This window comes from Chelmon rostratus, chromosome 2 (genome assembly GCF_017976325.1).
Source record: "Chelmon rostratus isolate fCheRos1 chromosome 2, fCheRos1.pri, whole genome shotgun sequence".
Classification (NCBI taxonomy): Eukaryota; Metazoa; Chordata; class Actinopteri; order Chaetodontiformes; family Chaetodontidae; genus Chelmon; species Chelmon rostratus.
This window is the reverse complement of record NC_055659.1, coordinates 10,445,645-10,471,391: the sequence shown is the minus strand read 5'-3', so window position 1 is coordinate 10,471,391 and position 25,747 is coordinate 10,445,645. Positions and strand designations below refer to the sequence as shown.

Sequence of the window (25,747 nt, the reverse complement as noted above, 5' to 3'; positions counted from 1 at the left end):
AAACCAATACATTGAACATTTTCACTCTAGTTTATTAGCATTCTCTTGTACAACTTTACATTAGTGTGACAGATTCATTATAACAAAATAAACATAAAAGGCAGATAAATCATTTAGTGCAATAAAAATAAACCACTGAGTGCAGATACATGGTGCATTACAATACTGCTGAACAACTATACTCTCAGGCACCTCGCAGCATCCCTGTTCCAGGTCACCTTCATTTTGATGTGTTTGGATTTACTTTATCAGCTGAATGGGTGGCTCACTACAAAGGCAATAAAGCAATCAACTATAATATACAGAAGGAATGGGACGCCAAAGTATTCAGGTCCTTATATAGCAAAAACAACTTCTCTCACTGTATCTTCACCTGAAGTGAGGGATTTATCGTTGAGTGGTTGTTCTGCAGTACAATGTAGATGACCTAGAACTCAGTCAATAATTATGAAGACTTCTGTAAAGCAAAATACACCTTAAAAATAACAAACAACCCAAATTACTACCTTTAAATGAAGTGCTCTGACAAACTATTGGCTCTGCTTTTTGTTTTTTTTAACGATAAGACACGGCTATTCCAGTGAGTGCCATGACACTGAAACCTAAGCAATCCCCTATTACTGTAAATATGTGCTTGGATGAAAATGACTGAAACATTGGAATGAGCTGGACTGCCCTAGAAATGCAAATGCAACACTCAAAGCAATATATCTTACTAAATGGCATGTGTTGAAATTAAGCTTATGTCATGGTTAAAACAAAAACAGCGGAGAGCGTTAATCTGAAGGCTCGGGCGCTTTCTCTGACAGGAGCACCCTTAAAGTCGGAGTGAACAAAGAAAGCACCTATCAAACTCATTTTGATTTTGTAAAACGCGGTCAGTGCAAACTAGGTCCCGCAAGGACTTGCCAACATGAGGACTACAATATCCACTTCATTTTACTTCCTATTTATCCCAGCTTTGATATTTTCTGCTACCAGGCATTGAGTGAGTGAGTGTGTTGCTGAACTAGGAGAGATTCTACTCCAGAGAAAGTGATGCAGAAAACATACCCTCTTCATTAGGGGCCATGAAACACAGACACATTTTTAAGGTTGTGCCACAAACACAATGAAGTGACGTGGTTGTAGCCTAATCCTCAAACTTACGTTTCGAGATACAAAATAATTCAAAACACCGAGAACATTTTGTTAAAAGCTTCTTACGTGTAAGTTTAGCCGACCCCAACCGTGAGCCAGCAGTAAAATGTGTAGTGAAGGCCGACAACTGTTCGTTGTCATGTTTTAAAAATAAGTCCCAGACAAGATGGTACTTTTTTTCTTGACCAACGATGCTTATTCAAAAAACTTAAAAGGGACAAAACCCAAAAACATGGTGACCTTATAAAGTGCCTGTGTGTCATGACCATATATTTATACAGTTGCTTGCATACCTATAAATTAAAAAAAACAGTAAATTATACAAAGAGAGGACTCTAACAATCCTCTATTTGGTCTCAGTCCAGGTATCAAAGAGATAACAAATGGGTTGTGACCATACACACAAACACACACACTCTCATACATTCACTCCAGCTCTCTTAATTGGCAGCAGGTTCAAGTGTAGTGAGTCCACCAAGCTTTCAGCATAAATCTCTGTCAGCGTAACTCAACATCAGATTCTTCTATTACCAAATCTAAATAAACTTTAAAGACGACGCCATCATGATAGTTCTGAGAAATACAGTCTCTCTGTTTTAACAGGATGGATTCTTCATGTCAGAACGGCCGCAGTTGTTGCCGTTACACTGGTTCGTGCTCTCCGGGAGTCATAAAAAGGACCCTACATACGATGCTTAGACACATCCAAACAAGGAGCGTTAATTGGTTGGGTTTAGAGAGTACTGTACACTCCAGACAGTGTTATTGACTGCAGGGTTTCTGCTGTAATTGATTAGTTAAAGGGTTCTTGGAATCAGACCCACCAGCTAGGTTTAGTCAAGGACAGGTAGGTTGGAGCACGGGGGGGATATGGGAGCAGTTCAAGGAAACAGGTCCAATTTGGGGGCCCACTCCAGGGCGGTGTTGACCACAGCGAGAGCTGCCGCCCCTAAAGCCACCGTCAGACCCATGACAGCCAGCCGAACGAACCGCCGCGCTGCTGAAGGCTGGGCCACTACGGAGCTCGCAGCTGAGCTCTCCAGCGCAGCAGCCTGCTTCTGTCTGCGTCGGCGACGGAGAACAGAGTCTGGTCGCTGCTGAGTAGATGCAAGGTCAAAGTCCTTAAAGGTAGAGGTCGCCATGCTTAGGGTGGAAACGAACAGACAGACATAAAAAGAATGTGTTAATGAAAAAATGGTGAGTAACTGAAGCTGTTGAGAAGTAGAAGACAGGTGAAATGAATATTCGGTATGTAACAATAGGTGGGGTGTGAATGTATCTGTAAAGGTTGAGGGTTAAGTACCTCTCATGTGAGGCAGCTTCTCGAGCCAGTTCAGAGGGAGGGAACTGGACGAAGAGGTCTCCTGCTCGGCTGATCAGTGTCTCATATGGCAGATCCTGGGGAATCTGAGACAGCAGATGATGAACCATGGCCATATCACATTCACACTCCAGCACCTCCTCTTGTCTGTACAGTACGATCTGCAACACATACCAATGAAAAGGCATATTTTCAGTCAAGAAAACAGTTTGAAAGGGGTGCTGCTCGGGTGTAAAAAATGCTGTCCCGCCGATGCTCTTCAAGTTTGAAGATCCGAATAGTTTAGAGTTGCTGAAGAGAGTCTGAGGCACTCAAGAGGGTAGCGAATCAAAAAGGCTTTAATATCTCATGGCTACTGAAGCAAAATAACGGTACAAACACGGCTACACGTTCCAGCCATTAAGGCCTGCATCAGGGCAAATACCAAATGTTCGCCTTTGAGCTATTTATCTCCCATTTGGCAAATACTCACATGATCAGCATGTAAGTAGTCAAAAATTTCAGTGTGTGTGATGTAAAAGCCTATTTATTTATTGAATTTTTTTATAGTCTATGCCTGACATTTTTGGTGTATTGCTGCCATGGTCAGCCTCTTTACCATGAGCCTCTGTGTAATGAGAACTTACATATTAGGCTGTTATAAGATGCTGTGCACATATTTGTTTACGGCCTGTAATTTTCTGTGCTGAACATGTAATGTGACTTTATCTGCTTACACTAATCGTGAAACTACTAGCATACCGATCATGTGACTATTTGCCAACCTGTAGATTAACACCTCAAAGATGAAGAAGTACACAGAAAAAAAAGGTTTCTAAATGTTTCTAAATCAGTCCCTCTGAATGCAAAACTACGAGTATTTATTATAGGAAACTCACCACAGCAGCAAAGTAGATGGGCATCAATGGATGACAGGCCAGGAAGAAGTCATACAACCGGACAACATGGCGGAAGTCTGACAGGACGTGGCCAAACCAGGTGATCAGCCAACTGAGAGCGAAGACTGTACCCACCTCAGCCCTAAGAGTCAATCAATACATGACAAAGATCAACTTACATGAGCACACCAAACTGCAATGTGTGCTCATACTCCACTTCTGGGATGTAAATCACCGAAGACCAGAAATGACTAAAAATGGGAGTTTTGCTATCAGATCTGGAATTGAAAGACACAGAAAGCAATAGTCATGTTAGCCCTCCAAGTGGAGAGCTTCTTGACATCTGTTGTTAAGTCTTCAGAGACGTAACTCAAGCTGTCATAATAGGATCAGTATGCTGTAAGCACACAGTCACCCTTCTCCTTGTTTTGACGTGAGCGTGTAGAGTGTCAACTTTAATGTTCATTGCTTTAAAACACTTGGAAGAAGATCTTGCTACAGGTATGTCACAATGGTGGAGGATACAGCAAATCTAAGTAGCGTATTATCCACTGTCGAATTACAATTTGAATAATGATATTGGAATAATACTGAGGGGTTCGTTGATGAAGAAGCAGCTGTGACTATCTGCCAGTAAACCCTACTGGTAGATGCATCCTTCACTTCTTGAAAAAGTTATGACACTGACATCAAACGCAGGATGTCTCAACATTTCATAATACTTAGAAACTCTTTCTTGTTTAGCATGTGATCTGAAACCACCACAGACACTGTAACCCTCCTGCTACTCTCATGACAGGGATGGAAGGATTCACTGGATTCAATATCAACACTTGCTAAACAAACAGTATTCATTTAGGACAGCCAACACTGATGGAAACAGTTTCTAGAACAGATATAGCTGGTATTACATTTCATAACCATGAGGAAAGCTGTGCTGGGCATAAAGCTTTTTAATATTCTTAACATTCCACCTTAATCAAGGCTGCCTTACTTTGCAAATTATGTTCATACTGCATATGAAGTGAGGATAAATTTCTCATTTTGCAAAACCTCATGTCTTATAAGTAACGTCTAATAAGATACAGAAAACAATTTGATTTGGCTGATTTGGACTGTGATCACTGAAACAGAAGTCTTACTGTTGCATGAAGTCATGCACCTCCGGGTTGACCCTGTCAATGATGGGCATCAGATAGTTTAGAATGTGTTTTGTGTTGTCCATGGTAGGATCCATGAAGTCCCTGAAAAAAAGGAAAAAACTGAGTATTTTTACAGTGCACAATAGACCATTGTTTATAGAAGTGAAGGAGAGGGGCAGGGAGGGAAGGATATTTATTATTCTGACAAAGGACACATAACAGAGAAAGAAAACTGAGAAAATAGGTCGCAGAGTGAAAAAGCAGTTGCAGATTAATGTATATATGCAGTATATGCTAAGTACCTGAGATGATGCGTGGAGAGCTTTTCCACTAGAGCAGTTGCAAGGCGCTCTTCCAGGACCAATAAGAAGGTGACAACAATGTCATGGTATCCTTGGTAGTAGTGCAGCTGGGTATTACGTTTGAGAACTCGGAGGATGATGTCAATTAGCTCTTCCTGGAGACCCTCCCTCTGCTCATCTGGCATACCTTTACAAGTCCACCCACAATAACATAGGCATTAGTTTACATGGGCTTTAAGGGTGTGCCACTACATCAGTAAGCCCATATATATTTAATGCCAGAGGTGCAGACACAACAATTTTTCATAACAAATTCAGTCATAATTTGCTCATGCTGTCTTTTACTGTCATATGATTAATCAATGTAGAAACAGTGCTTGTTGCATTATATTCTTCAGTCAAGTAGAAGATAAGGCGGGTAATTAAAGAGCATGAACGGCAACATTCATTGTTGGCTTGCCTGCCAGTCAAACCTGCCAGAAAGAATTAATGGAAAAAAAGGAATAAAACAATGTCAGGATAAAACCTAATTCTACTGTGCAGAATTATAATGAGTAACATATAATATATTTAAAGGAGATGATTAAAAATACAGTACAACATATTAATTCGGAGCCTGTTTCCTCCAGAAGTAACAATAATAAACTCTACAATTTTATTTTGAAGGCAAAACAATTTGACTTCCAGCCGACTACTGACAGACGTCACTTTGGTAAAAATCAAACTTCAGTGAGATCAGACATTTTTTTTCTCCCACCAGAAAAGCATACTGGGTGCATCTCCTTCAAGCGTAGTGTTAAATCGATAGATGTTGACTTGACAATCTGAGTATTAATTGTAGTGAGATGGACCGACAGAGATTCCAGTAGTGCAGTGTAGACAATAGGGCTGCACCCTTTAAGAGCTCTTCTAGAATTCTGTCTGTGTGCTAAGTTGACTACCAGTAAAAGTAACACTAACAGCAAGTAGTGGCAAAGCTTTGACATTGCTCCAATCTGTGGGATAAAACATGTACAATTTCTGAAGTGAATGACATTTAGTTATTTGCAGGGCCAAATGGTTCACTTTAAAAAATATCTCAAAGGACTCAATTTTCTCAGAAATGTAACAACACTAAACATCAAATATTCCAAGTTTAAAACTAATCTCTAGCTGTTTGCAAATGTTCTTGTCTACCTGGTTTAAACAAGTTGGTGCATATCACTTGATTTACAAACTTTAATTGCCAATACAGGATATTAAAAACATTTGTAAGTTTGTCAGTTGTAAGTCAAACTCTCAATATTTGGTGCTCAGCTCTGATGCAGCACAGTTTGCTCTGGTGTGTTGATCAGTGGGTGTATCAGTGTTTCTGCAGGAACATGCACACAGCATGAAACAGTTCTTAAAGCAGGAGTGATTCTACTCACCAGGTGGGAACCTCCGCAGGGAGCGCTGGACATCCAGCAACACCTGGTTGTAGTCCTTGTTATTCTCCCGCTCTACCTTTTCTGGACAGGACATGTCACCATCGGTATTACCACACACAAATCAAATACTGTATATGGGCCAACTCTGTTAATACTTGTCATGTATTGTGTGAAAAGAAAGGTGTGTGTGAGAAATATTGATAGAGCCTATACTGCTCTGTGCATACGTAGCTATAATGATACCTGGCTCTTGATCCAAGACGTGAAGGGGGACGTTGAGGAGCCGTGGCCAGACTTGACGGCGTATCTCATCAGTCAGCAGTCCTCCCTCGCTGATAGCCATCCGCCTCAAAGCCGCCACATCCACTGGACTCACACTCAGGGCCTGCGTGATCTCCACAATTTTCCTCTTCCGTCTGGTGTCCCAGTCTGAGACACATTAAAAACACCACGTTTAACTAGCTAGTTAGCCCGTGTTTACTGTGATCTTACAGCAGTTAGCGTTAATTTCACACGCAGCTAACGAAGGTTGACACAGAGGTTACGGAGGGGGAAGCTAGGCAGCTCAAGCAACCGACAAGAGATCACATTCACGGCATTAAAAACAACCTGGAGACGGTTTCTGCAGGTGAAATGCTCCAAACATATGAGCGCCCAGAACGAAGCCCGCTGAATTAGCGACATGTCACTTACCGTTACCTTGTTTCCCATTCACAGGTGACGAGGCACGTCTCGAGTTCATTTTTCTCCGCTTCTCGAAGTGTCCTTGTTATATTACATTACTTGCCATCCTCCTTTGTGTGGCTAACGTCGATTTAGCCCGCTATTCGTGGCTGCCAACTGGAAGCTAGCTGTCTAATTAGCAAGGCCACCCTCATACAAACACGGCCCGATAGTTAGCTATTCAGTGTTAGCTAGCTAGTTGTCAAGCTAACACGGCACTGCCCTGGTTCCGAAACTGATATTTTCAGCAACGCAGCCATCATTTCTCGGATTACTGATAAACTGGTTAACAATTAGCAAAGACCTCTCCATAGCAATACGGCTGTGCCGGTGACAGGGCTACATGTTTACACTGGCGGAAGCGACCAATAGGAGACATCAGCGCTAGCTAGCCTCCCTTCTCAAGCGGAATGATGACGTCGGGTAAAGATGATGGAGGGTGACGAGGAAGAGGAGGAGGAAGCTGTGTTTATCAAAGTAACCGTACATTTACTCGTTTACATTTACCTTTATTGAGTATTTGCATAGCTCCACTAGACTACACCCCACAGGGAAATATTACTCTTTACTTCACTACATTTGTCGCAACAATAGTTTGATTTGGTTAACACGTTAATGCATATACTTTAATACTTACAAGTACATTTGCCCTTAAAACTTACATATTTTTTACTAATTAAATATTGAATGCGAGGTTTTTATTTATAATGGCGTTTTCTTCCAACGAGCTGTTAAGTAAAATAGTAGTAAAATCAGTAGTATAACGAAGCTTAATATCCTTCCACACATGCACTGTAGCCTGCTGATGAACAGCCCTGCTGAACAGAACATAATTTGTCGTGTGCATACATGTTCGTCATGTGCCTCATAGTCAAATTTCAGATGATTGTCAGGTGTGGTGTTCCGATGAAACGAAAACGAAAATGACCGCGTTTAAATAGCAGCTCCCTGAAACAGAGAGCTAAACCGACACAGAGAGGGAGAGACTACCGAGTCAGAGGGACAGCTGCTGGAATAACAGCAGACAAGCATCCTCCGCTCGGAAAGCGTCAGATCAGTGGAAATACTGATGTCAAGTGGATTTTAGACAAGGTAAGTTTCTTTCCTTTCTTTACTTCCTTTTTTAAATTTTTTTGTTTGCTTTTCGGGAGAGTGTGTGCGGTAAAGGCAGCTGGCTGAAGTATTAGGAAGTGTACATGCGCGAATAAAGATGCGGATTTGTGATTAAAAATGTGTTGTCAGTGTAAGAAATGTATAGAATTGCTGCGTAGTGTGAGAAAATGAGATGAAAGGCGTAGCGCATTTACCAGCTTGTCGGGTAACTGCCTGCAAAGCCCTGGAGGCTTTCGAGCAGATCCGGGACGGAAGGCACTCTGCGGTCAGAAGCTCTCATTCCATTTCTGATGAAAAGAAACCGATGCAAGCCCTTCGTGCCTCCACTAGAGAGCACACTTCAGCTGGGATGAGTAATTGCAATTGCAAGCAGCTGCTCGGAAAGCATTGGAATTAAGGATGCATTTGAATTAGAGATGTCACACATGACAATTAAAGTCCCAGAACAGATAAAATGTAGTGTGCACCTACTACTATGCACACTCGAATTTCCCCGACTGGGCATTAATAAAGTCTTATCAAATATAACTAAACATATCACACAAAAGCAGAATGCTTGTTTCATTTCTTCCAAACTTCTTTTTTTTTTTTTAAACCTTGAGGTCATCCTTATCTGACTCCAACACTCCTGCGACCTTGCAAACATACTGATAATAGTGAAAGTGCAACCAGGAGGAGTGATTCATTCATTTAGTGATATCTCACACTGGCTGTTTCATGGGCTTCTACAGACATTATGCATCCTTCAAATTTTTGTGTAATCATGCTCAAATGTCTTGTTTTCTAATGTCTCGCCATACAGAAATCGTCAGTGTTGCCAACTTAAATTTCAACGAGTGCCACATGGAAAGACTGACTTTGATAACAGGGAGAAGAGGCCCAGGTAATGGTAATTACAGTCTGAGAGACAATCCACTAAAAACCTGAACATAAATCTACCAAAACTAATTTTCAAGGTGTCAGTAAATTAATATTGTTTTTTTTCCTCCAGGCACCGATACTGGCCAAAATGCTAGTGGAGGAAGAGAGGGAAGGCAAGGAGGTGCACAAGGAGATAGAGCAACAGAGGGCAGAAGAAGAGCACAAAGTCGTGGGGGTTGTCGAGATGAAAGGGAGGAGACAGATGGAGGAGGTGGAGGGATGCGTGGGAGAGGCAGAGGAATAGGAAACCTAGGAAGAGGGGGTGAAAGAGGTGCAGGAAGATGGAGGGATGGAGGAGGAGGAGGTGAAGGGGTGCGGGGGAGAGGAAGAGGAAGAGGAGCAGCAGGGCTGGGGGGCCAAAGAGATGCAGGACGACAGAGAGGAGGAGGAAGGGGGAGGGGCGGAAATGGAGGAGAAGGTGGGATAAGAAGAGATGGTGCAGCTGAAAGAGAAGGAGCAAGAAGGGGGTTGTTAGAAATGGGTTTAAGGCGTGGAGGACATAGTCTGGATAGAAGAGGAGGGCGAGGGGGCGAGAGAAGAGAGGGTGTGGGAGACAGACAGGAGAGGTATGGAGGGAGCAGAGCTGGGGCACCTCAGGGTCACGGACTGAGCTATAAAACTCTGAACGAACTCTCTGAAAAAGAGCCGTCTGTGGTGGCCATCACCCTGTCCTCTCACCCCGCCCTACAGCACGTCCTGAATGGGACAGCAATGGGGAAGGACCCCGTGGAGCTCCTCTGCCGGGTGCTGAGTAAAGCCTTCCAATCACGGACAGACAGAAGCACCTTGCAGCACCTGGCTGGTGTCATAAAAGATTCAGGGTTCTTCCGCACCGGCCTGCCCCACTACCTGGCAGGCATGGAGTCAGAGTTCAATGCCGTCCGCAGGGCACAATACCCACAACACCTGGAAAACATCCTGGCTGTTGTGTCAGAGGTAACTAGAGGAAAGAATGAATAAAAGAAACAATTACTTATTAAATCCAGCTGAAGGATAAACAAAGGAAAACATGACAAATTTGCACTGAAATAACTGAGTAGACCCAGAAAAGTTGTCTTTGATGAACAGCTGAGTCTTTTTTAGCAAGTGAGCGGCGCTTCTTTGCAATGAAATATGTTCTGTAAGTGCAGTAGATGAAATCATAAGCATTTTATTAAATATTCACGACTAAATGAGGAACAATCAGAATTTCAGTTTGGGGAAAAACATCCGTATGTGTTAAGCATTCAACACTCAAAAGCTCTGTTTAGGTGTGGTTTAATCAGACTTTAAATATGTCTGTCGCCTTTGTCTAGCTAAGCCCCAGCTGCTTCAAACTCTCTTGTGATATCACCAGCAATGTGCAAAGTTTTACCAAAAATGTTGTGTTGCTGTAGCGCTCCATTGCATCTTAAAGCTGGTTTCAGGTTCCATTTGAATATATACTTTAACTATCCTCGATGTATGCTTATTAGGTCCTCAGCATGTTCCCTGCTAGCTCGGTCCAGGCGTGCAGTCTGCTGCTGACGCAGCTCCAAGCCTCCATCAACAGCCTGAAAACATCAGGAGTGGAAATCCAGCCTCAGACGGAGGAGAGCGTGGAGAATCTTCAGGGTCTGATCAGGCACCTGAAGGAGAGATCCAGGGAGGGCACCCTGCGCTCCGACAGGGACACTTACGCCCTCCTGCGAGCTGGCGGTGATAACCCAGGTAATGGCCTCTTTTTTAACTTCAGATATTTTTACTTTTTGAAAAATATTAATACCCTGACCTCAAGCCACCCAGGTCAAAAAATAGTACACTTTAGTGTATTACAAATGTAACTTAAGTACAGAAAAGTCATTACAAGTACACTTTAACTTTTTGTGCTCAATTTAAAGTAAGTTTGACATATACATCTAAAACATGTACTTATAAATACATGTAATGTATAATACATAAATGAATATAATAATTCTGCAGTACTTAAAGTGGTATTCCAAAGTATTTATAAAAAGTGTGCTTTGTTGTAATTGTATCATAAATTGTACTTAAGTGTACTTACAAAAGTTACAATTCTTTCAATTAGATACCATTAAAAAAAGTGTCAAGGTAGAGGTGGGTGTTGTGAAAAATGTATGCATTTTCAAGTCATTTGTAATTAGCATTCTTAATTAAAGTGTACTTTTGTCTCACTTCATTTTAAGTATATTTCCAACACATTGGTGATATAATACAATCGTATTGCAAGTGTGTTTGATTGCTTGTGAATCCTGATTTTCACTGGTGGACTTCAATACGCTTAAAGTTTGTAAAAAGTTGTGCCAATTTATCATTCTATTTATACTAAAAGTATGCTCAAGTATTACTCGAGCACAAAGTGTGTTTAGTACATTCTTCAAAAAGTATAATTGCCACACAGTTTTATAGATATGTATGTGAGCGACTTCAAGTCCCTCTTTTTCTAACCAAGGTGAAGAAGAGCAGCAAGATTTCAGGACCATACCCATCTACCCGACTCCTGAGGAGTTCCATCAGGACCACAGGCCCTTCCTGAGACCCAACCTCACCTCTCAGCGCTACACAAACACCCACCTCTACCTTGACACGCACTTCCGACTGCTGAGAGAGGACTTTGTGCGGCCGCTCCGGGAGGGGATCCAGCAGTTGCTTTGGAACCAAATGGACGTGGGCAGGGGCGACAGTCCACTGAAGAAGAAGCGCTTTGACGATATCAGAGTGTATTTTGACACACGGCTGGTGGTGCCCAAGTGCACGCACACTGGTCTCGCCTACGTAGTCCAGTTCGACATTCAGCCACTTCAGGTGAGCCTCTGGATGGATTTAGATGTTTGTTACATTAAGTGTATATTTGATATCTGAATGGCAAGCGCAAAGACACATATCCAAGTGTATTAATAATACCCCCATCTTCTCTACAGTTTGTGCGTTGGCAGAACTCCAAGAGGCTGATCTACGGCTCCCTGGTCTGCCTGTCTTGTGATAATTTTGAGAGCTTCTTGTTTGCCACAGTGACAGATCGTGATCCCAAAGACCTGCAGAAGGGACAGGTTCAGATTACCTTCACTGAAGAAAGCAGATTCAAGTTGGCCGGAATGCAGGTGGGGCAGTAAACTGTGTGCAACAGTTGTTTATAAGGGCAGACTGCATGCAGTTGCTGATGTCATGGTCTAATTTCAGACACTTAATCTGCAAAAGTTGCCAGTTTATTAGGTTCATTTAGCCAAAATAAGGGTAGTCCAACCTCACTGATATAATTGAGGTGGATAAACATATTAAAACCACTTTGCAGCAGCCTCCAAAGTGACCATAAAGGTGAATCAGCACCTCACAAGACTGTTTAGTTCCTAACATGCAGGATAGCTGGCGGGTGGGGGAATTTATTGTTTTTATATGGAACAGATACACAAAGAACCAAACTTTATCTCACAGAAAGACCAGTTGTTCCTGATGGTTGAGACCACTGCCTACTTTGAGGCCTATCGGTACGTTCTGGACGGCCTAAAGGAGCAGGAGGAGGACAGCCTGCCCTTTCAGAGGTAGGAGGGTGTGTGTTTTACCGTCAAGGTCATGGTTTTTATATTCCCACAGCACTTTCAAAACAAGTTCACATGAAGATTTGTCAAAGGGCAGGTGGGGGGGAGAAATGGCACAAAGCAAGTTCAGCAATCACATTTTTAATTGGCATTGAGTTAATTATATTGCCGTGGTATTCCCAGAAAGCTATCACGCATGGTTGAACTCAAAAGTTAGCTTATCATCTGCGCTCCCAGTGACCTTCATAGATAACACAAAGTAGTGTATTATATGCGATGCTTTGTTGGCCATCTGTCTCCCAGACCTTTCTCTTGTGACTATCTGAAATAACTTTAAACTGTTTTTCCCTCAGCACTACACCATGGGAGTTATTTGTCACATATTTTTTAAAGATATATGCCAAAAGCGGCTCTCCCTTCTATAATTTTTCTTGATGTTTTTCTCAATGTTAGATGCTAATTTGGGTCAGTGTTGCAGTGCAAACAGTGCACTTTATTCCCTGACAACCATCTCTAGCTTTAAATCCTCAAAGAACCCGTAGTTCAGCTGGGGGCATCTGGAGATCAATTCTCCAGCTCTCCCACTATTCTCCTTCACTTATCGTGACTAGACGCATGCTGCTTTTGAGCTTGCATATGTAAAATAACACAGTCTTCATCTTTCAAATGAGAAGTTGAATTTATAGGCAACAAAATGCCCCTTTGCTCAATTCAGTACACTCACAAGATTTGCAGCTAAAGCCTTACTTGGTCTGGTATAGCTGGTTTATGATGGTTTGTGTTAGCTTTAGCCAAAATTAGTTAATTGACATTTTTGAGTCAGTCCAACACCTTTATGACTCTTCTCTACTTATTAGTAGCTGTTGCTGAAGCATAAAGTTCAACTATGTTTTTAATGTTTATCATTGTCCTGTAAGCACTACTAACAAAAGTTAAATAGGCTCACTTTAATGAAAAAAACAAACTGAGTGATTGCATGTTTATTGTAGTGGAAGTTTTTAATTATTACCCATGAAGAAAAACTTTTTTTTTTGAGAAGGAACATACAAACAGGGATCCATTAATGAGAAGTCTCTGCATCCTCCTTTTACACAGATGGTAGAGGCTAAAAGATGTAATTCTATCTATAATTCTTTCAGGTACATTGTGGAGTGCGAGACAGATGTGCAACCTCCAGAATATCTGCAAAGAACAGATATGTACGACCTGTCATCCATTGCTGACCCCGACTATATGGACAGGATACAACCCTTTCACAGCCTGAAGGAAGATGCCTGGCCGAGAATGGAGGAGCTGGGGCTGGATGAGTCGCAGATGAGAGCCTTCCAGCTGGCCCTCACGAAGGAACTGGCCATCATACAGGGACCTCCTGGCACTGGTGAGACATTGAAAAGCCATTGTTAGGAGGATGACTTCATTCGTCTGTGAATGAAAAGTGTAAAATGTATTTTGCACATTTACAGAATGATAAAATCCAAAGACTTGCAAAGTTGCCTCTGAAATACATTAAAGCCAGGCTGCTCTGCCTCTCCCATTTTCTCAGGAAAAACCTACGTTGGCCTTAAGATCGCTCAGGCTCTGTTGACCAATCAGGATCTTTGGAGAGATAGAATTGGCTCAGCTCCGATGCTGGTAGTGTGTTACACTAACCATGCCCTGGATCAGTTCCTTGAGGGTAAGCCATGATGCCACTTCATAAAAATATCAGATCTTTTTTACATGTTGTTTGAGTGGTTTAAAAACACAAGCTCTTCTCAACAAAAGTTGCCATATCTATTTTGAGTTCAAACAACAACTCACGGGAGGCGTATTCATTTACATGCTGAAATCTGCTCGAAGTCTTATTCAATTATTTGTCTTTGCAAACTCTGCTCGGTGACCTCGAACGGGCAATGTAACACAAGTAGGCTTTCTGTTTTGGTGGTTGTGATTTGCATTTGGTGTGTCTCTCTATCTAAGGTATTCATACATTTCTGCAAGAGGGCATAGTGAGAGTAGGAGGCCGCAGCAACAGCGAGATCCTGAAGCGTTTCAATCTGAGGGAGCTGACCCACTCACCCAACTTCAGAAATTCGCTGCCGCGTCACCTGCGCTGTGCATATAATGAGGTGAGCTCACACTGTCTGACTGACGCTGTGACTCTTATCACTAAACCTGAACTCTGTCTCTCTCATGCAGAGCAAAATTTTGAGAATTTGTGAAAGGATATAATAGGTTTGGACAATTCCTAATAATCTAGCCTATTATAGTAGATCAAAAGTCTTTGGTTTTGCAGCTCATCTTTTTGTCACACATTCATACGCTCATCACTTTAAGCTGCAGTATTTCACACGCATTGCAGTGTTTTCTCCACCTAATCGCCCTGTTCATGACCTGTTTGAAAGATTCACAAGCAGCTGTGTCAGGAGGAGAGGGGGATCCAGAGCCAGAGTATGAAGCTGGAGTGTTCTCTGAAAGGTGTCCTGCGTGAATGCTTCTTGCAGAAGTTCATATCACGCAGACACTGGGACGCTCTGCACCAACCACCCGTGAGTCACGCTGAATAAAAAAACATTTCGTGTGTAGAAGACAAGAGAAAACTCACCAGCTTGTGTTCATGATATGATCTGCAGACACACGATGAGTTCATGATTTGGAATGAGAGGAAGCCCAGCCTGATAATGGAGTGGTTGGGTTTGGGTTCCACTGCCTTCCTGCAGAGGGAGACAGAGAATGCCACTGGAAATGAAGGTAAGGCTTTCACTGAAAGTCGTGAAATACTACAATACATTACTACAGTAGTGACTACAGAGCATCTAGTGTTGTGTTTGTAAAGTTATTTCATCTTGCAATTGTTAGGAGACAATGAAAAAGTTATCGACTGAGTAAATGGACACTTTACTGTTATTAGTTTTGAATTGCACTCCACCACTACAGATTGATACACGTAAAAGGCTGAGAAAGCATCATTTTATTTATAACAATTCAACTGAACTGTTTATTTGATATAAAAAAACAATTTGTGGTAAAAGATTTGCTTAAATGGAAACCTTAGCAGCTCTCTGTCTAATTGTTAATCTTCTTCATAATCAATTGATATAATCAGTACTTGACACTTTAGTGTTTAAAGCAAATTAAGTCAGGCTTTTTGCAGTACCCTGCTTTTTGTACCCTGCTTTCTGGAATCGACACAGGTTATTTGTTTTTTATTGCAATAGTAATGATTGTGGTGCAAATCAATAAAGCAAGACCCGTGTCTCAGACAAATATCAGTTTAAAATTGACAGTTACTTCTAAAATGAAACTGAATTCTGCCACAGTTTCACCCCCAGTGCACAGCAGTTTATATGAGCAGCAGCCACTAAACCAGGTAGCCTTTGCAGCTCCATTTCAGCCGTCTCCAAACCAGCTAAAATGAACACTGAAGAGCACCAAAAATGGCAAAATGACCTTCAAATTCTAAAATCCAAACAGCTCTGGCAGGATTTTGTAGCTAAACAATAATAAATAATCCAGTAGCCAGTTCAGTTAGACCCTTTCAGAAACTGAACATTGTATAAACCATGAACCTGCCTGATGTGATCTCTTTCCTCACTCACTTCCTATTTTATCTTTACTCTTCTTGTGTGTTATTATGCTACATGCAACTTCATACATTGCTGGAAACTGAAATTCAGTACATTTATTCTACTGGTGAATCATTCTTATCCTGATTGTTACTGCGACTTGTTAGACACAGCAGCAGCGGAAGCGATGGAGCTGGAAGAAGAGGACCTCATTGAAATCGCAGAGGAAGCAGATCTGATCCAGGCAGAGCGGATTATTGACGACAACCTTGGTCACAGAGTTGGAAAAAATGACAGAAAGAAGGGAGACACAGAGGAGGCTCTCAGACAAGTAGAGCAACTGATGCTGGCCATGAACCTGGATAAAGCTGAGATACAGGCTCAGCAGAGCGAGGAAGGATGGGAGGTAAATTAAGATGTGGAGATTAGTTTAGCATTTCACAACTTTAACATTTTTGTATTCCCTATTCAATCAGATAAATCGATTGAGAAATGGACTGGTCTTTGGAGGACTACATACATACCTTTACTTACAGTAACTCTAAAAGCTGTCCAATAGAACCATATCTTTACAGATGTTGGACTCATACAGTCACTGTTTCTTACCAGTGAGCATTGTGTGAATCCTTGAGTTCTAACAAATGTGTTGAATGTGTTTCCTTCCACAAGAAACATCTGAAAAGCAGATTTCTGGAAGAATTTCTAACATATATTATTTACATCCAGCAGTCTTCATCTTACCTGTTTTTGTTGGCATGTTGCTTAATTTCTTGGCACATTACTGCCGCCAGCTGTCAACTATTGGAATAGCCTGCAGCCACTGGCAGGACTGTGTCTTTTGAGCATCAAATCACCACCTAGGCTCCGAAAGGTGGCTCTGAAAAATTTGCAGCTTGCTCATTTGCAGAGGATGGCAGCTGTGGTCAGCTTGAATTAACTGCAGTTCCAATGCTGACCCAGAGTCACAGAAGAAAAAAAAACGTTGTCATAACTTCTGTTAAAACTTTGTAAACCACTCATGCACTAAAATATATTTCTACACCACCGATCCATATTGTCACTATGTTCCAAACAGCCTTAGTTTCCCAACAGCATGGCTAAATACACGACTTCTGTGTCATGCTCTTGCCTCATCACACTTCACCCTCAGTTAAACTACAGATTTCCCTTTAATGTTAGTTTTGACTTGAAGCGGACTCATTGAAGTAGAACGGTGCACTCCGTTAAAGAGCAGCAAAGACGTCTTTATGTAGGATTTATAGCAGCGAACCAGCTGAGTTCTGAAGTTCACGCTGACCCTGTTCTGATCTGTACAGATGCAACGGGACCAGAAGAGAAAAATGAAGAGCAAAATCAGGAAAGAGCTGGGGAAGAGCTCGGCTATGACAGAACAAGAGGAAAATGCCGTCTTGGATATTTGGACCCTTAGCCTGCCGGACAGATGGAGACTCTATCGGTAGTTTTCCACTTCTTGCCTTCCATTATCTCTCCTATAGTACCTGGATACATTTCTGTCCTCCTTCCCTCCTCCATTTTTATTCCTTCTTCTCCTGAGCTGCCTCTCATCCCCCAAGCAGCCTCAGTCTGTAGCTGTAGTCTATTCCCAGTGTGTGTAATTAAGTCAACTAATCACCAGGAAAATGTGTCCCAGAGGATCTTCTCACCTCAGAGAGCCAAGTAACTTCTATTACTGTGAAAACAGGACCGTGAAGACTCATGTTTACATAATTTTAATTATCATTTCAGCTAACAAATAGGGCCATTTCCATCCAAGACAGATATAATGCATCTTACTGTAATTGTTTAACTACACTTACTGTAATATCAAGTACAACAGCATCATCTTTAAAAGTATATTTACGAAGGTCTTGGAGGCTTCCACATAACTGAGTTAGGTCTCACAATGTCTTACTATTATTAATTTACTCTGTGTTTGCAGGTTGTGGGTGGCACGCTACAGGGTAGAGCTTTGCACCAGAGTCCTAGAGTCTGAGCAGGCCTATCAGAACGCAGTGGACAGATTGGCTGATGTGAAACGTCGTGAGAGCCTCTGTCTCCTCAAGGAAGCCACGGTACAGTATAATAGCAGTAGTAAATGGTATGCATAGTATTTTGTCCTATTGTGGATCCTTGTTTAGTCACTTCAACAGAATTATCATAGTAAGTGGAGTAAAACACTTCCTTATGTTATGAGCTTTATGTAGCCTGCAGCTTTATATATGGAGAGGATAATGAAGCGTATTGTTTAACTTCCCCTTGATATACGCATATAATTAGAGCGTGCCTTGCACTCCTGTGGCCTGAAAGGTATGCAATGCTAAATACTCATAAACTTCAAATGCTTGATATATTCAGAAGTAGTGTATCACTCAAACTAGCCAGCATCTGTGGATTGCCCGGCCATGACCCCCCCATAAAACTGCAACCTGTCATTCTTACACTTTTATACTTACAGGTGCTGGTAGACAGATACTCTGGCTGTAGCTTCATATTTATAGTACAGATTTAAACCACAGTGTGGCATAGTCTTATTTAACTCTCAACAAGAAAGAAGTATGTCCCAAAATGTGCAATTTTAAGGGAACTATACATGTGAAATAATACATTTTGTACATTTTTAAGAGGGAAGTGGGGCAAACGTTCATGAACTGGAGCTGTCTATTGGCATAAGCCCCCAAAAAGTCGTAACACCATTAAATTGGCTGGTGTTAAAATGAGCAAATCTACACTTGTAAGGGCAGGCAGCAATATAAATGTTTGTGGTAATAGAATTAATTTTAAAAACCATAAAAATAACGGATGTGCATAAATTGTCCATCAGGTTATTGGCATGACAACAACAGGGGCGGCCAAGTATCGTAAAGTTCTGCAGGAAGTGCGCCCAAGTCTGGTGATCGTAGAAGAGGCTGCAGAGGTTCTCGAGGCCCACACCATCACCACACTGAGCCAAGCATGCCAACACCTCATCCTCATCGGAGACCACCAGCAGGTGAGAAACCAAACAGACAAATAAGGCAATGATTCCTCAAATCCTTGGTGGCCTCTCATTAAATGCTGTAATGACAGTTTGTGCACCGGTGGATCTTAATAAGCCATCATCCTCTGACTGAAATTGCTCCATTTATATGCCGAGGTTAAATTTTAAAGGACAACCTGTCATGGGGGATTTTGTGTATTTGTGTGGCTGCCAGTATTTATGTGTGTGTTGCCTTGAGGGAAATGGCAAAAAAAACACCCTTTGCCAGCCATTACAAGAGATAGAGAAGAGTGAGGAGTGATATGCTGGACATCAGTAGACCATTACAACAACTTGTCAGGGCCTGCCAAGGACATATGGCCAGGCAGCCTGTCTAGCAATCTGCAGAATGCGATCACAACTACACACAATTCTATCACACATCTCAATATTCTGTCACAGTCTCCTCTTGCTGTGTAACTTCTGTCTGCTCTAGTCCTGATATTTGCTTGTTGTACTGTGTTTATGCATGGAATTTTGCATGCATTTGACTATACGAACAAGCCTGACTTCCTTACAGTTGTACTAAAAGTTTAGCAAGTACAAGAATGGAATTTGAAATAGAGTTTGACTTAAATTGCTTTCCATTGTAAGCCGGGCTTGGAAATCAATGATCTTTTTTTTTTACATCAGGTGTATCAGATTAATATAATTTGCCACTATGCCTGAGGCTCCCTTCACTGTGCCAATTTAAAGTACCAGACATATGTTGACTACAAGTGCAAAATAAATAAATCAGTATTAATGTCTCTCTTATTTATCAGTTTAAACTCCTGGACAATTAAATTGGTGCAGGTGTGGTAAAAACCAGCAAACAAGACGAGGCATTCAGAAATAAGGGTTAATCTGTTTATTTCATGGTTTTAAAGCCATTTGATATTATTTATTTTGACTCTGTGTCCAAGTGTTCGGAGCTTTGTTTTTGTGGAACCCAAACTTAAATCTGTGCATGTAATGGAGGTGGATGGATCACACTTTCCAAGTAAAATAAGCTTTGGCGTTATTGTGCTGTTCATTAATCACAGGTTTGGTGTTGAATCGAGCAGAACACAATGCTTCGCATTTATACTACAATTTGTCTTGCCTCCCCCACACCCCTCCCACATACATGCACAATCACACTCTGTCCTCTAGCTAAAGTAGGTTTGCACACACACGCAGACGCTTAGACTTACACACACACACACATGCAGGCAAAGCAGTGAAAAACTCAACAGGACAGCAAAAGAAAGTTAGAGTACATTTGCATACATTCTATATTCCCATCCAGTCCCCCCCAAAAAACAAAAAAAAAACAACCTATAGCAGAATATTATTTATCCCTTCTAGGTTTGCTCCTGTATAGATGGTTGCTTCTACCTGTGTCTAGGAACTGTGTAATAAGTGTTCAGTAGCATTTACATAACTACAAATGGCATGATCTCCTCAGGCATGCGACCATGAAAGTCATTCCACTTTTCTTCACTTGCATGGTAATAATCTTGGGCTTTTTAATACACTCAAATATGCCAATCTAAGACAGTGAGCTTGCCAAATAAACTTAATCACCACAGAATGGAAAAAGCCAAAAGCTGTAAATAATCAAGTTGCACTATAAGCATATCATGTGTTCTCTAAACATTAAAAAAGATGACAGAGCGTTCATTTAAATACTACATCACAAGAGCATATTTCTAGCCCTGAAATCCTCTCCACTAAGCCACCACAAGTTTTTTGTTTTTTTTTTACTTTTCCTTAAGACTAATTAATATTTAGAGCGTATGATGAGCGTGTGATTTTTCCTTTAGCTGCGGCCCACTGCCACAGTGTATGAACTCGCTAAGAACTTCCACCTGGAGATGTCCATGTTTGAGAGGCTGGTGAAGATGGGGCTTCCTTTTGTCAGACTCAACTACCAGGTTTGTGTTTGTGCATCTTTTTATTTGTTCATCTTCTTGCAGGATCTATCAATAAAATGTCACACTTGAATTGGTATGTCAGTGTGTATGTTTCTAGGTGCATGGATGCCTCTATGTCTCCATGTGATTTCCTGTGTTTATCTGTTTTGGTTTGTTCTTCAGCATCGTATGAGGCCCGAAATTGCCCGCCTTCTGACCCCACACATCTACTCAGAGCTGGAAAACCACCCCTCTGTGTTGGACTATGACAACATCAAAGTGTGTATTGTATTTGCTCTCCTGCTGCGTCTCCATTCTGCTTGTTTTTCTTAGCAGTGAATATCTGTTTAGTTGCCAGCATGGATAAAAAGTACCTGCATTCTGTTTAAGACTTTTAAATATATTCCAAATCAAAGTCAACAAACCAGTGTGTGCAAGATTCAAAATAATATGATAAATATAAAAAAATAACATAGAATATGTTTTTATTAACTGCTGTCTTACAGGGCCTTAATACCAATTTATTCTTCGTGGAGCACAAACACCCAGAAGAAGAGATCAAAGATGGAAGAAGCCATCAGAACCGACACGAGGCGATGTTTGTAGTCGCTCTTTGCCGCTATCTTCTCTTTCAGGACTACAAACCAGAGCAAATTACCATCCTCACAACCTATTCGGGCCAGCTCCACTGTCTGCGCAAACTTATGCCTGCCAGCCAGTTCACAGGGGTCAAAGTGCACGTAGTGGACAAGTACCAGGGAGAAGAGAACGACATTGTCTTGTTGTCTCTGGTCCGCAGCAACCTGCAAGGAAAAGTTGGCTTTCTGAACATTCCCAATCGTGTCTGTGTAGCCTTGTCACGTGCCAAGAAAGGTCTTTACTGTATTGGCAACAGTGCAATGCTGGGACAAGTCAACCTGTGGAGCAACATCTTCTACACCTTGAGGGAGAAGGAGCAGGTCGGCAGTGCTCTGACCCTGTGCTGTCAGAATCACCCAAATAAACAGGTGAGAGCTTCTCGTGCTGAGGATTTTAATCAAGCCCCTGAGGGGGGCTGCACCCTGCCTTGCGACTTCCGTTTGGATTGTGGCCACGTTTGCTCAAGTGTCTGCCACCCCTACGACCCTGAGCACAAAAAGTACAAGTGTCTCAAGAAGTGCCAGAAGATTTTATGCGGCCTGGGACACAAGTGCACACTAGAGTGTCACAAAGCATGCCCAAAGAAATGCCCAGTGAAAGTTGAAAAGATCATACCCCAGTGTCAGCACACACAGATGGTTCCTTGCCACCAGGACCCAAAGACATTTACATGCCGGGAGCCTTGCCAGAAGCTGCTTCACTGTGGACATCCATGCGATTCACTGTGTGGGGAACCATGCACCAGTAAGTGCAAGGTGAAGGTAACCTTAAAACTAAGGTGCGGCCACAGCCAGCAAGATGCTTGCTTTTACAAAACACAGACAGAGGAGCCCGAATGTAGGACCCCCTGTGAGCATCAGCTAAAATGTGGCCATACGTGTCGTGGTAACTGTGGCAAGTGTTATCAGGGACGATTCCATTACGCATGCTTTCACCAGTGTGAGCGTCTCCTGATTTGCTCTCATAAGTGCAGGGAGCCTTGCACTCGCAATTGTCCCCCCTGTCAGAGACCATGTGAGAATTGCTGCGTCCACAGCAAGTGCATGAAACCGTGTGGACAGCCCTGTGCTCCGTGCGTCGAGCCCTGCACATGGCAATGCCCCCACCAAAGCTGCAGTAAACTCTGCCATGAGCCATGCGATCGTCCGCCATGCAACCAACCCTGTGCCAAGACCTTGGACTGCGGCCACCCCTGCATAGGTCTGTGTGGAGACAAATGTCCAAGCAAATGTCGCGTCTGCAATCACGATGAGGTCACAGAGATTTTGTTCGGCACTGAGGATGAGCCAGAGGCTTACTTCATTCAGCTGGAGGACTGTGGACACATCATTGAATGCACGGCCATGGACAAATACATGGAGATGGATGAGGTGGCCATAAAACTGAAGGAGTGTCCAAAGTGTAAAACTCCAATACGCAAAAACCTACGCTATGGATCTCACATCAACGCCAGTCTGGCTGAGATAGAGATGGTGAAGATGAAGATAAATGAGCATCAGGGAGATATTGAAGAGTACAGGAAGACCCTTCAAATTCAGTGGAAGGACAACCTTCTTACCGATGGCTTGGGTCAGCAAATGGAATATATGCGCATCAATGACCGACTGGAAAAAACTTATCTCACAGCAAATGATCTGTGGGTTGTGGAAAACAAGATGGATTTCCTAGTAAGAGTTGCAAAGCTAAGAAAGGTTCAAAGGGAGAACATGCTACTCAGGCGAAGACTCCCGTTAGAAAAGCTTGCCCAGCAGTTTGAGCACTGGCTCAACAACATCCACCAAAAATTCACAGACCAGCAGGTCTTTGATTTGCAGAGAGAGCTACAGAGACTCACCCTCCTGACTAAGCTCAACGTCTGTTGCCATATGGCAGACAAGAGAGGACAAAGTGCCAAAATTCAGTCCGAGGTACAAACAATAAAGGAGGTTTTGGAAAAGTGTGGCCAATTCACAGAGCAAGATGAACGCAGAGTGACAGAAGCCATGAAGGAGCTAGACAGCAAGCTTCCACCCACAGGCTTGGGCATCAGTGAGGAGGAGAGAAAGATGATCGTCTCTGCGATGAAAATGCCACCTGGACACTGGTACAAATGTCCCAATGGCCATGTCTATCTCATAGATAGATGCGGAGGGGCCATGGTAAGTCGACGCTGCCCAGATTGTGATGCTGTTATTGGTGGCGCAAATCACAGACTGGAAAGTGGCAACCAAGTCGCCTCTGAGATGGATGGGTCACAGCACCCTGCTTGGTCTGAAGCCAACAACCATCAAAACTTTGGTCACTATGACTTCTAAAAGCCGTCTGAGAGAAGTCTGCCGTTGTCCTGTCTGTCCCAGCTGTTGATTTTTATTGTTGTGACCACTTTAATTCACGCTGGACTAGCAGGAATCTCTGCAAAAGTAACAGAATAATAAGCAGAGCACTCTGCTTGTGCCCGTAATCTCCTTGCATGAAATTGACCTTTGCTGAAAATACAGACTTTAACAGCATCAGCAATAATCTGCAACACTTTTATATCAACAAATATCCACTTTTCCTTTATGAGTTGATGCTGTATCTTTTCTGGAGTTTTAACATTTGTTGCAGTAGACGTGGTAGTGTTCTGGTTTTTATTCATGTATTTTTTTTTAAAAAAAAAAGCTTTGTTGCAAAAAATATGTACCGAAGAGCTATAACAAGCCACAGAACGAGTGATGGATCATCATTTTTACTCTTTCCTGTAATTCATTACATGTTCAAGCTTCTGTGAGTGACTGTGAGTAACAGTTGTGCTGCACCTTAACAACAGGTGGCAGTAAAACACTGTAAAATAAAATACAGAGAGACGACGTGATAGTTGCCATGCTTGCAGCTTGCTTTAATTGAATAAACCACATCTGAATCTATAAGTACATTCTTGTCTTGATTTTACACACACGCCATAATGTAAGAAATACCATCAAGGAGAGCAGTTCTTTCTGTGTGTTGTTTGTATATTTTATATCGCCCACCATTAGGCTGACAGCATTAGGCTTAGAATGTAAACTTGTAGTGCTGCTGCAAGATGTAGATTATGTAGAGAAGCGAATGTAGACACATGCACATGAACACAGTGCAAGGGAATAATCAATATTTAGAAATCGCTCTTAGAGTTGATGTTCTGTGGAAATATTAAGCAGCTAATGCATGAAACCGCAACAAATATGAATTCTCTCTCCAACCCTATTGGCAAGAGTTAATCATTTGTGTCCCTAACAGGACAGCAGCGAAGCCAAAGAAACAACCTTGAAATAGCTACAATTCCTCTTCACTACAGTACAGGACTCACAGTCACTGAGTTTCATTTCGGCATTTTGTAACAGCTTGCATCACTTTATTACATGATGAATGTGCCCTTGTCACAAAGCCAGCTCCAATGCAAACTGCACTGTCTGCAAGGGGCAAAAAAAATGAACAACAAAAATGCGCTGTCAAGACAAGTGTTAAAATTGAGCAAACTTTAAAAGGGTGCCACTCTTTCAGTATTTATAGGATTCAAGAGGCAGGCTGAGAGAGAGCTGGACGAGAGGAGGCACTGCAGAAAAATGGTAATATCCTACAGGGTGGACTGTCCCATCTATCATGTCAGGTGGCCTTAAAATAAAATATGTTATTGTCAGAGTTTCAGCGAGTCTGGCCCTACAATAAAAACTACCAGGTTGCCCCGCCCTGCACACACACACTGTACAATATGTGGTTTGATTACTGTCTCTAGCAGAACTGATAAGAGTGCGTGGGTGGAAAAAGCATCGTTGAAAAAAGGAGGAGCTGACACACCAGGCAGTGATCTGTGAAGAGAAATAACTGCAGGGAATGTAAAAAGTAAAACATCTTGAAAGGAGACTTCGCTCTAAAGGTGCCATCCGCCATTTCCCCCACGTTAGAACAACTACAAAGATGACAGAGCAGTTAGTTTTGTGTTTGTGAGTCAAGTAGCAAACTTTGATGACACTGGCTCCGGCAACCAGACAGATGCAACATGACAAACCCAGTCAATCAACGTTTCCCACCAGCAGGATATGAACAGCGTTCCCATCATAGAACTGAAACACTATGAGCTGCTTTTAAATTGATTTACCTGTAGATGTTATGTCAGATCTCTCTGACAGGTTAGTCACATGTCAGTATCAGATCACCTCACCTGTCATCTTTCAACCATTAGTAGCCACGGTCAGCAAGCTCGTCGTC

The 25,747-nt window shown here is 42.2% G+C and overlaps 2 protein-coding genes across 5 annotated transcripts; one reads left to right on the top strand and one right to left on the bottom strand.

Moving 5' to 3' along the window:
- Positions 1 to 11: 11 nt before the first annotated feature.
- tbc1d20 (TBC1 domain family, member 20) lies at positions 12 to 8,311 on the bottom strand. 3 transcript variants are annotated; one of them, XM_041944320.1, is made up of 8 exons: positions 8,223 to 8,311; positions 6,436 to 6,621; positions 6,193 to 6,273; positions 4,784 to 4,970; positions 4,482 to 4,583; positions 3,340 to 3,481; positions 2,444 to 2,622; positions 12 to 2,283 (listed from the first exon to the last, which is right to left on the bottom strand). In XM_041944320.1, exons 2-8 carry the CDS (start codon positions 6,533 to 6,535, stop codon positions 2,022 to 2,024), a joined length of 1,053 nt encoding a protein of 350 aa, XP_041800254.1. In that variant the 5' UTR covers positions 6,536 to 6,621; positions 8,223 to 8,311; the 3' UTR covers positions 12 to 2,021. The 3 variants fall into 3 exon arrangements, with proteins under 3 accessions (XP_041800254.1, XP_041800245.1, XP_041800237.1); XM_041944311.1 differs by lacking the exon at positions 8,223 to 8,311 and adding an exon at positions 6,892 to 7,700; XM_041944303.1 differs by lacking the exon at positions 8,223 to 8,311 and adding an exon at positions 6,886 to 7,697.
- On the top strand, positions 7,343 to 24,416 carry znfx1 (zinc finger, NFX1-type containing 1). 2 transcript variants are annotated; one of them, XM_041944269.1, is made up of 19 exons: positions 7,343 to 8,007; positions 8,831 to 8,911; positions 9,020 to 9,885; positions 10,404 to 10,638; positions 11,381 to 11,733; positions 11,850 to 12,029; positions 12,361 to 12,467; positions 13,604 to 13,842; positions 14,008 to 14,139; positions 14,424 to 14,572; positions 14,849 to 14,992; positions 15,077 to 15,194; positions 16,177 to 16,415; positions 17,326 to 17,465; positions 17,949 to 18,081; positions 18,831 to 18,998; positions 20,813 to 20,923; positions 21,086 to 21,181; positions 21,409 to 24,416. In XM_041944269.1, exons 2-19 carry the CDS (start codon positions 8,872 to 8,874, stop codon positions 23,833 to 23,835), a joined length of 5,877 nt encoding a protein of 1,958 aa, XP_041800203.1. In that variant the 5' UTR covers positions 7,343 to 8,007; positions 8,831 to 8,871; the 3' UTR covers positions 23,836 to 24,416. The 2 variants fall into 2 exon arrangements, with proteins under 2 accessions (XP_041800203.1, XP_041800195.1); XM_041944261.1 differs by having other exon boundaries at positions 8,831 to 8,917.
- The last annotated feature ends 1,331 nt before the right edge of the window (positions 24,417 to 25,747 follow it).

Coding starts and splice junctions, on each gene's coding strand:
- tbc1d20 (XM_041944303.1), bottom strand. CDS start 6,934: ATGAACTCGAGACGTGCCTCGTCACCTGTGAATGGGAAACAAGGTAAC. Junction 4,584..4,783: donor CTCTCCACGCATCATCTCAG/GTACTTAGCATA, acceptor CCTTTTTTTCAG/GGACTTCATGGATCCTACCA. Junction 3,482..4,481: donor GTGCATGACTTCATGCAACA/GTAAGACTTCTG, acceptor ATTGACTCTTAG/GGCTGAGGTGGGTACAGTCT.
- znfx1 (XM_041944261.1), top strand. CDS start 8,872: ATGGAAAGACTGACTTTGATAACAGGGAGAAGAGGCCCAGGTAATG. Junction 8,918..9,019: donor GAGAAGAGGCCCAGGTAATG/GTAATTACAGTC, acceptor TTTTTCCTCCAG/GCACCGATACTGGCCAAAAT. Junction 14,140..14,423: donor CCTGGATCAGTTCCTTGAGG/GTAAGCCATGAT, acceptor TCTCTATCTAAG/GTATTCATACATTTCTGCAA.